Genomic DNA, 18,812 nt, shown 5'->3' with positions numbered 1-18,812 from the left:
TGGATGTCATACCAGTGCTATCTATAGGTAATCATACTGCTTTCCTAATGTCCTCATAAAATTAATTATATGTGTGTCAAGTACCATCAAATGCCTAAGCATTGGGGTTAAATTGTTTTAAGGCATGTGTCATCATAAAAAATCAAAACACTGATTTGACTGTAGCTCCTTCTCTGCAGCTCAAATTTGCCCAGCACTAGAATACAAGTATGCTTGTAGTTCCTTTGAAAACGATGCATAACCACATGTAAAGATTGGTTGGTTCCACATTATACTCTGATTGACAACCAGGGGATTTGCAGCTAGGTGGAAAATATACAGGTTAATACAACCTAATAATTTCATGTGGAGAGTTTGAAAATAAACACATTCATTGGACCAGCTCTGTGGCTGATTCTACAGGGATAGCATTGAAAATGTCACCAATGGTCGAGAAATCAAGTAATAAAGTGGCTGCAGATAATTTTTTATATATTTTTTAAAGAATATAATGACAGTAAAACAGTTATGTTGTGTTTGGTGAGTAGTTAGTTAAAATGGGAAACTTTTTGTACTGCTAACATTTGCTTCCAGTCACTTTCGCTCGTTAATTCTGTAGAATCAGCAATGGCGCTGGTCCAAAGAATTTGTTAATTTTCCAACGCTTCCGCATGGAATTATTACATTGTTTTAACCTTTTATCATCAACCTAGATTTGCACCAGGAAGCAGCATCAGGTCATGTGACTTGGTTCTCAAAGGGGGGGGTTGCACGGGAGAAGGAAGCGTGTAGTGGAAGCTAGCTCAAGCAGAAGAGCAAACCCAGATCCTGCAGTGTGGCCGGGGTTTGCAAACAAAAGTGGCATAACCAGCTTTAACCGGATGAAGTAGACAACCTCTCAAAATGAATAATTGACGGAAACACTTAGGGCTCTACTCAATCCGCACCGTGGAAGTTCAGCTTTACAGGTTGAATATAGGCCTTAGTCTCCTACTCTGGATCCCTACCACTATAATCAAAGCTTAGTGTCAGCTGTAGCTCATTTTCTGTCCATTATTTAAAATAGCTATAAAAATGGCCTCACTTTAAATGGCTGGTTCAAATGTTTACCATACTTACAGTATCCTCTGACTAGTGGTATTTAAATTCAGTCAAATTACCCCATTATGAAATGTTACACTTCCATGTAATAGATTCAGGGTGATTCCATTTTTTAAAGCACACTATCTTCTTTACTTGAGTGTTAAATATACAGGTAACTGCCAAAATAAAGTAAACACCAACATAAAGCGTCTTAAGAGGGCATTGGGCCACAACAAGCCAGAACAGCTTCAATGCACCTTGGCATAGATTCTACAAGTGTCTGGAACTCTATTGGAGGGATTCACACCATTCTTCCACGAGAAATTCCATAATTTGGTGTTTTGTTGATGGTGGTGGAAAACGCCGTCTCAGGCGCCGCTCCTGAATCTCCCATAAGTTCAAAATGGGTTGAGATCTGGTGACTGAGACGGCCATGGCATGTGCTTTACATCGTTTTCATGCTCATCAAACCATTCAGTGACCTCTCGTGCCCTGTGGATGGGGCATTGTCATTCTATGGGGGCACAGCCATGATAGCAGCATTGCCCAGCATTTTATACATGACCCTAAGCATGATGGGATGCTAATTGCTTAATTAACTCAGGAACCACACCTGTGTGGAAGCACCTGCTTTCAATATACTTTGTACGCCTCACTTAAGTGTTTCCATTATTTTGGCAGTTACCTGTAGCTCTTCAGTAGCACCCTGTGCACTGTGAGTGTTTCAGAGATTACTGGGGCTAAATCTACTCTGCTGTGTGTGGAGCCATTAAAATGATCACTACTAATTAGGCTTAACACAGTGTAGGGGTTGTCTATTTCAGTCTGTTAAGGCTCTGCTGATTCTATAGGAAGCGTCAGGTTAAAAGCCCCACAAACACACGGGTAGCTTAGCTTTACAGGGGGAATAGAGCTGCCACTGCTTTACTGTTAAAATTGCACCGTGTAAAAAATAAAATAAAAAGTCAGAACGAAACCATTTTGCACCATCTTTTTACTAGCTGTGGACGTGTGTGGGTTGGTTATATGAGAGAGCAGAATGTTGTCATTACACAAGTACGTCTGGCTGCCTCTGCACAGTGAGCGCTTTGTTTGGTGGTATTGTGGAGGACATTCTGAGGTGAAGGTAAAGAAAGGGTCTCTAAAACAGACATTTAGCAGTGAGGTACGCTAGCTGGGTACAGAGACAGGCAAAATGCAGCAGACACATGCAGTCAATAGATGAAACTCAGACACAGGCAATATACCTTTGAGGAAAAGAGCCGGAGGAGCTTTTGTCCCAACAGGAAACAAAGAATATGTGGAATTAAAAGAGAACAACACAAAAAAGAACAAATGTAAAAAGACAAACAGAGAGAACGTCTAAAGAAAGTAACACCGTAGAAGTAGGAAGGGAACAACATACTGTTGAGACACACATACAGGAGGAAGATGCAGGACTGGATACATCAAATTGTGGACCAGGTTGATCCCCAGTCAATTCTACATTTAGAGATGTGCTATATCCATGAAACAAACTTGACATCAACGATTTAGGGATGATATTGATCCTAGTCGGGCTCAAAGCTGACCCGTTACACCAAGACAAGACAATGGCATTTCTAAGCCCAGTTAAAGGCATTTTTATCTGAAAAACACATTGAACATGGATTTGTAGTACTTTATACTCTCAAACTACTGTATCTTCAAAAATGCTTTTTTACTGATTTTATTTCCTGTTAACAAAATTTGTCCTAATGGAATAACACATCAGTTCCAGTATGCATACATATAACAGATTGATTATAAATACACTGTTGTTGTCTACATGCATAATACAATTATTGGAACAATTACTGTACCATCATAACATTGAAATAGGACATCATTATTTATTTATTTATTTATTTTTTAATAAAAAAAAATGGTTAGATCCTTACACATAAAACCCATGATAGATGAAAATGGTTAGACCCTTACAAAAAACACTTGAGAAATGAAAATGGATAGACCCTAACACCCAAAACCCACGAGAAATGAAAATGGTTAGACCCTTACACCCAAAACCCATGAGAAATGAAAATGCTCATACCCTTACACCCAAAATATGAGACATGAAAACAGTTAGACCCTTACACCCAAAACCTATGAGAAATGAAAATGGTTAGACTCTTATACCCAAAACCTATGAGAAATAAAAACGGATAGACAGTAACATGCAAAATCTATGAGAAATTAAAACGGTTAGACCCTTACACCCAAAACCTATGAGAAATGAAAACATTTAGACCCAAAGACCCAAAACCTATGAGAAATGAAAATGGTTAGACCCTTACAGCATAAAAACCTATGAAAAATGAAAATGGATAAACCATTACTCCCAAAACCTGTGAGAAATAAAAATGGTTAGACTATTACACCCAAAACCTATGAGAAATGAAAATGGTTCGACCCTTACACCCAAAACCCATGAGAAATGAAAAATGTTAGACCCTTACACCCAAAACCCATAACACATTAAAATGGTCAGACCCTTAGAACCAAAACCTATGAGAAATGAAAAAGGTTAGACACTTACACTCAAAACATATGAGAAAGGAAAATGGTTAGTCCCTTACACTCAAAACCTATGAGAAATGGAAATGATTAGACCCTTACACCATAAAAACCTATGAGAAATGAAAATGGATAAACCATTACACCCAAAACCTACGAGAAATGGAAAAGGTTAGGCCCTTACACCACATAAACCTATGAGAAATAAAAACGGATAGTCCTTTAGACCCAAAACCTATGAGAAATGAAAATGGATGGACCATTACACGGAACTCAAACCGGCTGCGCGCGTGCGCCATCATGCGCTTTCGTGCATACATTTATTTTGTCCCCCCACACCAAACGGGACCACGACACGCAGGTTAAAATATCAAAACAAACTCTGAACTAATGACATTAATTTCGGGGACAGGTCGAAAAGCATTAAACATGAATGGCAATTTAGCTAGTTAGCTTGCACTTGCTAGCTAATTTGTCCTATTTAGCTAGCTTGCTGTTGCTAGCTAATTTGTCCTGGGATATAAACATTGAGTTGTTATTTTACCTGAAATGCACAAGGTCCTCTACTCCGACAATTAATCCACACATAAAACAGTCAACCGAATCGTTTCTAGTCATCTCTCCTCCTTCCAGGCTTTTTCATCTTTGAACTTATATGGTGATCGTCATCTAAACTTTCATAGTATTACCACGACGACCGGCAAAACAGTTCGTCTTTCAATCACCCACGTGGGTATAACCAATGAGGAGATGGCACGTGGGTACCTGCTTCTATAAACCAATGAGGAGATGGGAGAGGCAGGACTTGCAGCGCGATCTGCGTCAGAAATAGAAAGGAGTTCTATTTTAGCCCTTGGCAACGCAGACGCTTGTTGGCGAGTGCGAGCAGAGTGGGTGCCATAATTGAATAACATGGATTTCTAAATGTATTTTGCGACGCTCACGCACGCGACGTGTCCGGTCTGGTCAGCATGTTACACCCAAAACCTATGAAAAATGAAACTGCTTAGACCATTACACCATAAAAACCTATGAGAAATGAAAATGGTTAGACACTTACAACCAAAACCTATCAGAAATAAAAACGGATAGACCCTAACACCCAAAAGCTATGAGAAATTAAAATGGTTAGACCCTTATACCCAAAATCTATGAGAAATGAAAACAGTTAGACACAAAGACCCAAAACCTATGAGAAATGAAAATGGTTAGACCCTTACACCGTAAAACCTATGAGAAATGAAAATGGATAGACCCTTACACACAAAACCCATGAGAAATGAAAATGGTTAGACCCTTACACTATAAATCTATGAGAAATGAAAATGGTTAGACCCTAACACCCAAAATATGAGTCATGAAAACAGTTAGACACTTACACCCAAAACCTATGATAAATGAAAAATGTTAGACCCTTACACCCAAAACCTATGAGAAATGAAAATGGTTAGACCCTTAGACCAAAAACCTATGAGAAATAAAAATGGATGGACCATTACACCCAAAACCTACAAGAAATGAAACTGGTTAGACCCTTACACCCAAAATCAACGAGAAATGAAAATGGTTAGACCCTTATACACAAAACCCATGAGAAATAAAAACGAATAGACACTAAAATCCCAAATCTATGAGAAATTAAAACGGTTAGACCCTTACAAAAAAACACTTGAGAAATGAAAATGGATAGACCCTTTCACCCAAAATGTATGAGAAATTAAAGTGGTTAGACCCTTACACCCAAAAATGTAGGAGAAATGAAAATGGTTAGACCCTAACACCCAAAATATGAGTCATGAAAACAGTTAGACACTTACACCCAAAACCTATGAGAAATTAATACGGTTAGACCCAAAGACCCTTAACCTATGAGAAATGAAAATGGTTAGACACTTCCACTCAAAACCTATGAGAAATGAAAATGGTTAGACCCTTACACCCAAAACCTATGAGAAATGAAAAATGTTAGACCCTTACACCCAAAACCCATAATACATTAAAATGGTCAGACCCTTAGACCCAAAACCTACGATAAATGAAACTGGTTAGACCCTTACACCATAAAAACCTATGAGAAATGAAAATGGTTAGTCCCTTACCCCCAAAGCCCATGAGAAATGAATATGGTTAGACCCTTTGACCAAAAACCTATGAGAACTTCAACCAAATAGACCCTTACACCCAAACGCCATAAGAAATGAAAATGGTTAGGCCCTTACACCCAAAAGCCATTAGGGGAAAAAATGGTTAGACCCCTACAGAAAATACCTAAGAGAAATGAAAATGGTTAGACCCTTATACCAAAAACCTATGAGAAATGAAAATGGTTAGACCCTTCCACTCAAAACCCATGAGAAATGAAACTGGTTAGACCCTTACACCACAAAAACCTCTGAGAAATTAAAATGATTAGACTAATACACCCAAAACCTATGAGAAATAAAAACGGATAGACCCTTTCACCAAAATCTATGAGAAATTAAAATGGTTAGTCCCTTACACCCAAAACCTATGAAAAATGGTAGACCCTTACACCCAAAACCCATAATACATTAAAATGGTTAGACCCTTAGACCAAAACCTATGAGAAATGAAAATGGTTAGACCCTTACACCCAAAATGTATGAGAAATTAAAATGGTTAGACCATTACACTCAAAATCTATGAGAAATGAAAATGGATAGACCCTAACACCCAAAATATGAGACATGAAAACAGTTAGACACTTAGACCCAAAACCTATGACAAATTAAAAAGGTTAGACCCTTACACCATAAAAACCTATGAGTAATGAAAATGGTTAGTCCCTTACCCCCAAAGACCCACAACCTCTGAGAAGAGAAAATGCTTAGACACTTACACCCAAAACTTATGAGAAATGAAAATGGTTAGACACTTACACCCAAAACCTATGAGAAATGAAAATTGTTAGACCCTTACACCATAAAAACCTATGAGAAATGAAAATGGTTAGTCCCTTACCCCCAAAGCCCATGATAAATGAAAATGGTTAGTCCCTTACACCCTAAACCTACGAGAAATGAAAATGGTTAGACAATTACCCACAAAACCTATGAGAAATGAAAATTGTTAGACCCTTACACCCAAAACCCATGATACATTAAAATGGTCAGACCCTTAGACCCAAAACCTATGAGAAATGAAACTGGTTAGACCCTAACACCATAAAAACCTATGAGAAATCAAAATGGATAAACCATTACACCCAAAACCTACGAGAAATGAAACTAGTTAGACCCTTACATCACAAGAACCTATGAGAAATGAAAATTATTAGACCCTTATACCCAAAACCTATGAGAAATAAAAATGGATAGACCCTTAAACCCAAAATCTATGAGAAATGAAAACGGTTAGAACCATACACCCAAAACCTATGAGAAATTAATACAATTAGACCCAAAGACCCATAACCTATGAGAAATGAAAATGGTTAAACACTTCCACTCAAAACCTATGAGAAATGAAAATGGTTAGACCCTTACACCCAAAACCTATGAGAAATGAAAAATGTTAGACCCTTACACCCAAAACCCATAATACATTAAAATGGTCAGACCCTTAGACCCAAAACCTATGAGAAATGAAACTGGTTAGACCCTTGCACCATAAAAACCTATGAGAAATGAAAATGGTTAGTCCCTTACACCCAAAGCCAATGAGAAATTAAAATGGTTTGACAATTACCCCCAAAGCCCATGAGAAATTAAAATGGTTAGACCCTTAGACCAAAAACCTATGAGAAATTAAAACAAATAGACCCTTACACCCAAAAGCCATAAGAAATGAAAATGGTTAGGCCCTTACACCCAAAACCTAAGAGAAATGAAAATGGTTAGACCCTTACACTCAAAACCCATGATAAATGAAAATGGTTAGACCCTTTCACCACAAAAACCTCTGAGAAATGAAAATGATTAGACTAATACACCCAAAACCAATGAGAAATGAAAACGGTTAGACCCTAATAGCCAAAACCTATGAGAAATAAAAACTGATAGACCCTTTCACCAAAATCTATGAGAAATTAAAATGGTTAGACCCTTAGACCAAAAACCTATGAGAAATTAAAACAAATAGACCCTTACACCCAAAAGCCATAAGAAATGAAAATGGTTAGGCCCTTACACCCAAAAGCCATGAGAAAAAAAATGGTTAGACCCCTACAGAAAATACCTATGAGAAATTAAAATGGTTAGACCCTTATACCAAAAATCTCTGAGAAATGAAAATGGTTAGACACTTACACCCAAAACCTACAAGAAATTAAACTGGTTAGACCCTTACACCATAAAATCCTATGAGAAATGAAAATGGTTAGACCCTTACACTCAAAACCTAAGAGAAATGAAAATGGTTAGACCCTTACACTCAAAACCCATGATAAATGAAAATGGTTAGACCCTTTCACCACAAAAACCTCTGAGAAATGAAAATGATTAGACTAATACACCCAAAACCAATGAGAAATGAAAACGGTTAGACCCTAATAGCCAAAACCTATGAGAAATAAAAACTGATAGACCCTTTCACCAAAATCTATGAGAAATTAAAATGGTTAGTCCCTTACACCCAAAACCTATGAGAAATTAAAACAGTTAGACCCAAAGACCCAAAACGTATGAGAAATGAAAATGGTTAGACCCTTACACCCAAAACCTATGAAAAATGAAAAATGGTAGACCCTTACACCCAAAACCCATAATACTGTACATTAAAATGGTTAGACCCTTAGACCAAAAACCTATCAGAAATGAAAATGGTTAGACAATTACCCCCAAAACCTATGAGAAATGAAAATGGTTAGGCCCCTACACCCAAAAGCCATGAGAAAAGAAAATGGTTAGACCCCTACAGAAAATACCTATGAGAAATTAAAATGGTTAGACCCTTATACCAAAAATCTCTGAGAAATGAAAATGGTTAGACACTTACACCCAAAACCTACAAGAAATGAAACTGGTTAGACCCTTACACCATAAAAACCTATGAGAAATGAAAATGGTTAGACCCTTACACTCAAAACCTAAGAGAAATGAAAATGGTTAGACCATTACACTCAAAACCCATGATAAATGAAAATGGTTAAACACTTCCACTCAAAACCTATGAGAAATGAAAATGGTTAGACCCTTACACCCAAAACCTATGAGAAATGAAAAATGTTAGACCCTTACACCCAAAACCCATAATACATTAAAATGGTCAGACCCTTAGACCCAAAACCTATGAGAAATGAAACTGGTTAGACCCTTGCACCATAAAAACCTATGAGAAATGAAAATGGTTAGTCCCTTACACCCAAAGCCAATGAGAAATTAAAATGGTTTGACAATTACCCCCAAAGCCCATGAGAAATGAAAATGGTTAGACCCTTAGACCAAAAACCTATGAGAAATGAAACTGGTTAGACCCTTGCACCATAAAAACCTATGAAAATGGTTAGTCCCTTACACCCAAAGCCAATGAGAAATTAAAATGGTTAGACCCTTAGACCAAAAACCTATGAGAAATTAAAACAAATAGACCCTTACACCCAAAAGCCATAAGAAATGAAAATGGTTAGGCCCTTACACCCAAAAGCCATGAGAAAAAAAATGGTTAGACCCCTACAGAAAATACCTATGAGAAATTAAAATGGTTAGACCCTTATACCAAAAAATCTCTGAGAAATGAAAATGGTTAGACACTTACACCCAAAACCTACAAGAAATGAAACTGGTTAGACCCTTACACCATAAAAACCTATGAGAAATGAAAATGGTTAGACCCTTACACTCAAAACCTAAGAGAAATGAAAATGGTTAGACCCTTACACTCAAAACCCATGATAAATGAAAATGGTTAGACCCTTTCACCACAAAAACCTCTGAGAAATTAAAATGATTAGACTAATACACCCAAAACCAATGAGAAATGAAAACGGTTAGACCCTAATAGCCAAAACCTATGAGAAATAAAAACGGATAGACCCTTTCACCAAAATCTATGAGAAATTAAAATGGTTAGTCCCTTACACCCAAAACCTATGAGAAATTAAAACAGTTAGACCCAAAGACCCAAAACGTATGAGAAATGAAAATGGTTAGATCCTTACACCCAAAACCTATGAAAAATGGTAGACCCTTACACCCAAAACCCATAATACTGTACATTAAAATGGTTAGACCCTTAGACCAAAAACCTATCAGAAATGAAAATGGTTAGACAATTACCCCCAAAACCTATGAGAAATGAAAATGGTTAGGCCCCTACACCCAAAAGCCATGAGAAAAGAAAATGGTTAGACCCCTACAGAAAATACCTATGAGAAATGAAAATGGTTAGACCCTTAGACCAAAAACCTCTGAGAAATTAAAACGGATTGACCATTACACCCAGAACCTAGGAGAAATGAAAATGGTTACACCCTTACACCATAAAAACCTATGAGAAATGAAAATGGTTTGTCTCTTACACCCAAACCCTATGAGAAATGAAAATGGTTAGACCCTTACACCCAAAACCTATGAGAAATGAAAATGGTTAGACCCTTACACCCAAAACCTATGAGAATAAAAAATATGTTATTTCCTCGATTTCCTTTTTTATTCATGAAGATCAAAAGCATCTGAGTCAAAGGCTTCTGCATCACAACTTGGCAGACCATGTGAAGAACCTCATTTAGAACATCCCCTTAGAGAAAGCAAACTGGCATTACACCTTCAGATCGTCAAAACTCATTCACCCAGCACACATTTATATCCAAAAGCAAATCTTACTTACAGAGAAGCTGAAACTGGAGCACTCCACAGCCTGTTAAGGACCTAGCTAGCTAACTCTGGTGCTTTTACTTTAGCTGTCATGATGTTGTGGGGATTTGAAGCCCCAACACCTTCTGGTCATGTGATGAGGTTTTAAAATTGTACTGCACAGCTGTGGTATGGATTAAGGACAGGTTCTATGTCTCTCGTAGACTGCATGGCAAGAGATGCCCTCACAATGACTGCTCCCATCAGAGAAACTAGTAGTAGTAGGCTTTGCATTACAGTAACACAGTAATACAGTGATTGGGTGAGCCTTTCAGAGACTGGAAATAACTCTGTGTTTGGAGAGTGTTGTAATCCCCACCCCTTGACCTGGCCTATTCCTAATATAAACACATTCTCACAGGTAAGGTCAACATTCTTTGCAAACACATTAAGCTCAAAATGTGTCTGACATTCATCTCAGCTATTCTGACCATTTTATCTTCACTACTTGAGTAGAGTCATTGTGTGCCCACTTTGTTTTGGATAAACGACTCACCGGGTTTTTTTTCTTCTTGTCCTTTTTTGTGCTTGGCTTCCTGTTGCTTACAAAGTAGTGCAGTGTTCCGTATTCTATCAGCGCGGCAAAGACGAAGATGAAGCATACGGAAACAAAGAGGTCCATGGCCGTCACGTAGGACACCTTAGGCAGCGACTTCCTGGCTATGGTACTCAGTGTAGTCATGGTCAGCACAGTGGTGATGCCTGTCAATGGACCAGATGGCCAAGAGGGTCAGACGAGGGTATAGAAAGGGTATAGCAACAAAAGATAACAGTATGCCATTTTTAGAGAGATTTGATTTTAGGACTTGGGGAGTTGATGCAGTGGAGGCAATATAAAATGTAGGATATATCGGAGACTAACAAAATAGAGTTGTGAGAGTGGTTCAGAGTGTATATATATATATATAATTTTTTTATTGACCTCCCTAGTCTCAGAGATGTGAGAAAAAACTGACCAAAAATTCAAAGAAACTTTCTATACAAAAATATATTCTCAGAGAGTATTAGAATGGAGCAATCTCAGACTGGTTGAACAAAATACAATATGTATGATACACAGTGGGGATGTTTGAACTATTTTAGCATGCTGCACACATCTATTTTGAAGAGAGCTTGCTATTTGATCCTTATGGGTTTTAAATGAATTACATACTTTAGGCAGGCAAAAACGTGTGTGAGCTGGGTTATGCCAAAGTGCTTTCTCTGGTCATGTAACAAGTCTAACAGATACAGTATATTATCCATAATACATCTCCAACAAATCAAAGGAATCTAAGGAAACGGTATCATTAAGTATAGTGATTAGAAATCAAGGCAGAGTATTCGAGTACTGGATTACACAAAACTAAAGGATTATGAAATGCAGAGTGTTTAATTGCAAACACTTGACACATTATGACGTACAGTTTTCCCATAATGGACGGCGTAGCAACCAACTGTTGTGGTCCGTTGATCCACAACATACACTATATATACAAAATTATGTGGACACCCCTTCAAATTAGTGGATTCAACTGTTTCAGCCACACCGTTGTTGACAAGTGCATAAAATTGAACACACAGCCATGCAATTTCCATAGACAAACATTGGCAGTATAATGGCGTTACTAAAGAGGTCAGTGACTTTCAACGTGGCACCGTCATAGGATGCCACCTTTCCAACAAGTCAATTAGTCAAATTTCTGCTCTGCTAGAGCTGCCCCGGTCAACTGTAAGTGCTGTTATTGTGAAGTGGAAATGTCTAAGAGCAACAACGGCTCAGCCGCGAAGTGTTAGGCCACACAAGTTCACAGAACAGGACCGCAGAGTACTGATGTGCGTAAAAATCGTCTGTCCTCAGTTGCAACACTCACTACCGAGTTCCAAACTGCTTCTGGAAGCAATGTCAGCACAAGAACTATTCGTCGGGAGCTTCATGAAATTTGTTTCCATGGCCAAGCAGCCGCACAACAAGCCTAACATCACAATGCGCAATGCCAAGTGTGGAAATGCGTTCTCTGGAGTGATGAATCACGCAGTCCGACGGACAAATCTCGATTTGGCGGATGCCGGGAAAACGCTACCTGCCTCACTGCATAGTGACAACTGTAAAGTTTGGTGGAGGAGGAATAATGGTCTGGGGCTGTTTTTCATGGTTCTACATGGTACCTCAGTAGTGTTCTTGTGGCTGAATGGAAGCAAGTCCCCGCGACAATGTTCCAACATCTAGTGGAAAGCCTTCCTAAAAGAGTGGAGGCTGTTAAAGCAGCAAAGGGGGGGACCAACTCCATATTAATGCCCGAGATTTTACAATGAAATGTTCGACAAGCAGGTGTCCACATACTTTTGGTCATGTAGTGTATCTCTTCTTTCAAGTTCAGCCATACCATCCATGCCTTACCACCAGCCATCTGGTGCAAAGGGATCAGTGTTCATTTTGGCAGCTATTTAGTATTAGTCTTAAAATATATCTGAGCCTTAGTCACACTTAGTCATTTTATCCATCATTAGTTTTAGTTATTATCAATTGACTAAAACTCCGGACAATTTTAGTCAGTGCATTTTTCCCCATTAAATAATTAATATTTACCTCTAACTTCCATCATGTGCACATTCACATCCAACTAGGCCTAATATCCCTTCATACAACTGGCACATTGCTATTGAGGAAGATTGTAACCAAGGCTACAAAGCCTTGGAAACAGGTTAAACAATTTATGTATAGGCCTACAGCTCTTTTCTCCCAATCATAACCAATGAGAGAATCGCATTCAGTATTCTGCAAAGGCATGCATGCGTAAAATTGAACAATGGGGCAGCAGGGTAGCTTAGTGGTTAGAGATTTGGGCTAGTAACCGAAAGGTTGCAAGTTCGAATCCCCGAGCTGATAAGGTACAAATCTGTCGTCCTGCCCCTTTAACCTAGGCCGTCATTGAAAATAAGAATTTGTTCTTAACTGACTTGCCTAGTTAAATAAAGGTAAAAAAAAATACAGATGAAAAGCAGCTACATATCAAATTGAATGTCCATGTTTTCGTCAACTAAAAATGAAAACTCATTTGTTACAGTTATAAATTCAGCAAAAAAAGAAACGTCCCCTTTTCAGGATCCTGTCTTTCAAAGATAATTCGTAAAAATCCAAATAAATTCACAGATCTCCATTGTAAATGTTCAATGAACCATAAACAGTTAATGAACATGCACCTGTGGAACGGTCGTTAAGACACTAACAGCTTATAGACGGTAGGCAATTCAGGTCACAGTTATGAAAACGTAGGACTCTAAAGAGGCCTTTCTACTGACTCTGAAAAACACCAAAAGAAAGATGCCCAGGGTCCCTGCTCATTTGCGTGAACGTGCCTTAGGCATGCTGCAAGGAGGCATGAGGACTGCAGATGTGGCCAGGGAAATAAATTGCAATGCCCGTACTGTGAGACACCTATGTCAGCACTACAGGGAGACAGGATGGACAGCTGAGCAGACCACGTGTAACAACACCTGCATAGGATTGGTACATCCGAACATCACACCTGCGGGACAGGTACAGGATGGCAACAACAACTGCCCGAGTTACACCAGGAACGCACAGTCCGTCCATCAGTGCTCAGACTGTCCGCAATAGGCTGAGAGAGGCTGGACTGAGGGCTTGTAGGCCTGTTGTAAGGCAGGTCCTCATCAGACATCACCGGCAACAACGTCGCCTATGGGCACAAACCCACCGTTGCTGGACCAGACAGGGCAAAAAGAGCTCTTCACTGACGAGTCGCGGTTTTGTCTCACCGGGGGTGATGGTCTGATTCGCGTTTATCGTCAAAGGAATGAGCGATACACCGAGGCCTGTACTCTGGAGCGGGATCGATTTGGAGGTGGAGGGTCCGTCATGGTCTGGGGCAGTGGGTCAAAGCATCATCGCACTGAGCTTGTTGTCATTGCAGGCAATCTCAACGCTGTGCTCATGTGATACCATTCCTGCAGGCTCATCCTGACATGACCCTCCAGCATGACAATGCCACCAGCCATACTGTTCATTCTGTTCGTGATTTCCTGCAAGACATGAATGTCAGTGTTCTGCCATGGCCAGCGAAGAGCCCGGATCGCAATTCCATTGAGCACATCTGGGACCTGTTGGATCGGAGGGTGAGAACTAGGGCAATTCCCCCAAGAAATGACTGGGAACTTGCAGCAAGAACTGGCAAATCTGGTGCAGTCCATGAGGAGGAGATGCACTGCAGTACTTAATGCAGCTGGTGGCCACACCAGATACTGAATGTTACTTTTGATTTTGACCCCCCCTTTGTTCATGGACACATTATTCCATTTGTGTTAGTCACATGTCTGTGGAACTTGTTCAGTTTATGTCGCAGTTGTTGAACCTTGTTATGTTCATACAAATATTTACACATGTTAAGTGTGCTGAAAATAAACGCAGTTGACAGTGAGAGGATGTTTCTTTTTTTGCTGAGTTTAGTTTTTTTCCACGGCAACTCGTTTCTCGTTTCATTAAATAGGTTGTTGAGTAATATTTTTCGTCATAGTTATTGTTGACAATTAACACTGCATGGGATCTTTGTCATCGAGACATGATGATGTGGAGGGAAATACCACACCAGGGGAAACCCTTTAACGTAGCACACAGATACTACAGATGCGTGTTTAGTGAGTACAGCTACCAACATCCCTGCCTCAAACACACACCACAGCTCTTCAACAAACCACTCTAATAGATCACGAGGGCTTTGCAGCTAATATGGTTTTATTTGTGTCTATTTTTCATGCAAAACGAGAGACATCATCATGTCTCAAGATAAATGTTGCAATATCTATGGAGGTGCCTGGAGTGATTGTCATATTTGGTTGGATGGCACTGAAGGATTAAGAATAATGTGACAGCCATTAATCCTTCCAGCTAGCTAACCAACATTAACCTCCCGGTTATCTTTGGGAAGGAAATTAAGCCATTTGACTCCATTTTCATGTTGCTAGGTAATTCATTTTGTCCTAATATTTAATATTTAATGAAGATTATAAGATAACAATAATAAGATATAGACACCTGCAATAAATAAAATAACAAGTTAACCTCTCACAGTGATAGGGTATAACATTGCTTCTAAAGGTGAAACGTCTCTTCTCTGATTGGAAGTGGATGTCCGTGTTCTGGATTGATTTACACTCAGCAATGCTTCTAATGATCCTGGTGAGGGCTTGTGTTCAGGTTTGAGAAGCTTGGAGAAGCAAGGAGCTGACTAAAGAATATGTAACTATAAGAGGACATACTCTGAAGTCGTCCGCCCTTCGGAGACAAGAGCGGGTTCAAAAGTTCACACATTCTGCAAAAAAGTCCCCCTTTTTGCCTTAAGCAAAGTTGGCCACCTGTATTTTCACACTGAGGCTGTATCTCCCCTGCTGTGTAGCATAATGAATGTCTAATTAAGATATGTATAAAAACAGATGTGCCCGTCTGGGCTCATATCATCAAGAAGGACTAGTTACTGAAGCCTCTCTGGGTCGCTGAGGGTTGGTCCTGACCACAACAAGTCCTGTGTTATGAGAAGCACTGCTAATGAACTTCACTGATAATGCTGCAACGTGTTTGTGTCGAGGCTAGTTTGGTGTTAACCTGAAGAGGTTAAATACCCTATCTTTTATTCTTGAATTAATCTGAAATCTATGAATTATGAATTTGATTTTCCTTGCTTGTTGTTACCTAAGGATGTTCTAGCAGGCACAGCATCCTTGTTGATCCAGAAGGAGACCCAGGAGAGGACAACAATGAGAGTGCAGGGGATGTAGGTCTGAATGGTGAAGTAACCCATCCTTCTGCTCAAGTCGAAGAAGACTGTCAGCACAACGTAATCTCCTACGAGAGAGAGAAGATGAGAAAAAGAAAAACACTGAATCACCATATTATGGAAATTACTGTATATAATATGCAGGAAGGCAATGCAGTCAAAACAATTTAATCCCCATAGAGAAATACAATAAGCATACATGCCATACAGACAACGAATAAACAGTTGACAGAGTTAGGTAAAGATATACTGGAAATCTGATTTGGAAATCTGATTTGCATATAACATCACAGGGTTAAATAGAGATTCTACAAACTAGGTGTAGAATCCTCTCTCGACCCCTGACCTATCCAGATGTTAGACTGTTATACAGGGTGGTCATCCCTGCTTCCTACAACTTCTGCTATGAAGTTACTAAGTTGGAAACAGTGCCAGCAGCTCACCCTACCTGTGTAGGTTTATAGAGAGCTCAACGCTGACCCGCAGTTCTTCTGTATGTTGTACACTAATTGATTAACACCACAATGTAAGCTGTGTCAGAAACTCTCCTGCCCCCTACTATAGTTATCGTGCTTGTAAGCCTGGGGGCATCGAGAGTACTCTCCTAGCCCTTTTCTGCTCTGCGAGTGGGGTCGCACTGCTTTTCAGCGGGGACGAGAACAGCTGGCTTTGTTAATAAAGCACCAAGCAATTTGGCAACCCGATAATTTACTTCCCTTACAAAAAAAGAAATGCACGTTGTCTGCCATTTCTGCAAAATACCAACATCTGTGTGTGCACACAGCAGGGTTACGTGATCAATCCCAGGTTACACCTCTCCTCACCTCCACACTGATGACATCATGAGAGAGAGAGAGAGAGAGACACAGAGACACAGAGAGAGAGAGAGAGAGACACAGAGACACAGAGACACAGAGAGAGAGAGAGACAGAGAGACACAGAGACAGAGACACAGAGAGAGAGAGAGAGAGAGAGAGAGAGAGAGAGAGAGAGAGAGAGAGAGAGAGAGAGAGAGAGAAAACCATTACCGCTGACATCTCCATGTGAGTTTTCTGCTGATGAGGCAGTTGATAGGAGGAGAGAGATACGTGAATAATATTCTCACAGGTCTGTGGTCCACTATTTGTTTTTATTAACATTACATTAATATAGCTATTGAGGTTGGTCAGCAGTGGCACAGCCACATTGCATTACCCTCCACAATAATAATGATGGGCTTATTAGGCAAATATTATCTTAATGTAAGACACCCCAGCTGTACAACAGCACAGTGCTTCCTAATCATGACATAGACTTGGGGTGAGGATATCAACAACCTCCTCCATTATGGATCAAGATTAATGTATCAGTATCAATGCAATAATGCCTTCCTGTTATCCTGAAACACTCGCCTTGCTTGTTCAAATGTTTAACCCCATTATCTCTCACCAAGGCAAACTGTATTATTCCTTTGTTCGACAGCACAAGAGATGGAGCAAGCACATGAATATGAGGTCAATTGGATGGAGATATGATAGCTACATACAGTGCTTTCGGAAAGTATTCAGACCGCTTGACTTCGTCCACATTTTGTTAGGTAACAGCCTTACATAAAAATGTATGAAATTGTTTTTTTCCCCCTGATCAATCTACACACAATACCCCATAATGACAAAGCAAAAACAGGTTTTATTGAATTTTTGCTAATTTATAAAAAAATAAAAAAATAAAATATCACATTCAAACCCTTTACTCAGGACTTTGTTGAAGCACCTTTGGAAGCAATTACAGCCTTGAGTCTTCTTGGGTATGACGCTACAAGCATGGCACACCTGTAATTGAGGAGTTTCTCCATTATTTGCAGATTCTCTCAAGCTCTGTCAGGTTGGATGGGGATCGGGTTCAAGTTTGGGCTCTGGCTGGGCCACTCAAGGACATTCAGAGACTTGTCCCCAAGCCACTCCTGCGTCGTCTTGGCTGTGTGCTTAGGGTCATTGTCCTGTTGGAAGGTGAACCTTCACCCCTGTCTGAAGTCTTGAGCGCTCTGGAGCAGGTTTTCATCAAGGATCTCTCCATACTTTGCTCTGTTCATCTTTGCCTCGATCCTGACTAGTCTCCCAGTCCCTGCCGCTGAAAAACATATTCACAGCATGATGCTGCCACCCACACTTCACCGTAGGGATGGTGCCAGGTTTCCTCCAGACGTGACACTTGGCATTCAGGTCAAAGAGTGCAATCTTGCTTTCATCAGACCAGAAAATCTTGTTTCTCATGGTCTGAAAGTCTTTAGGTGCTTTTTGGCAAACTCCAAGCAGGCTGTCATGTGCCTTTTACTGAGGAGTGGCTTCCGTCTGGCCACTCTACCATAAAAAGCCTGAGTGGTGGAGTGCTGCAGAGATGGTTGTCCTTCTGGAAGGTTCTCCCATCTCCACAGAGGAACTCTAGAGCTCTGTCAGAGTGACCATCGGGTTCTTGGTCACCTCCCTGACCAAGGCCCTTAGCGCCCGATTGCTCAGTTTGGCCAGGCGGCCAGCTCTAGGAATAGTCTTGGTGGTTCCAAACTTCTTCCATTTAAGAATGATGGAGGCCACTGTGTTCTTGGAGTTCTTCAATGCTGAAGAAAATGTTTTTCTACCCTTCCCTAGATCTGTGC

At 39.9% G+C, this 18,812-nt stretch overlaps 1 protein-coding gene across 3 annotated transcripts in view; it reads right to left on the bottom strand.

The window, feature by feature from the left end:
- Positions 1 to 18,812, bottom strand: part of LOC106603848 (gamma-aminobutyric acid receptor subunit gamma-2) — a 74,247-nt gene that overhangs the window by 5,847 nt on the left and 49,588 nt on the right. For 2 of the 3 annotated variants that reach the window (XM_014198041.3, XM_014198042.3), the window contains exons 7-8: positions 16,096 to 16,248; positions 10,906 to 11,111 (exon numbers count right to left, since the gene is read on the bottom strand). In XM_014198041.3, the coding sequence (XP_014053516.1) occupies positions 10,906 to 11,111; positions 16,096 to 16,248 (359 nt within the window). Of the gene's footprint in view, positions 1 to 2,309; positions 2,334 to 10,905; positions 11,112 to 16,095; positions 16,249 to 18,812 lie in introns of all 3 variants that reach the window. The other variant, XM_014198040.3, reaches the window with a different exon arrangement.

This window comes from Salmo salar, chromosome 04, assembly GCF_965601325.2.
Source record: "Salmo salar chromosome 04, fSalSal1, whole genome shotgun sequence".
Lineage (NCBI taxonomy): Eukaryota > Metazoa > Chordata > Actinopteri > Salmoniformes > Salmonidae > Salmo > Salmo salar.
This window is presented reverse-complemented; position numbering and strand designations above follow the sequence as displayed.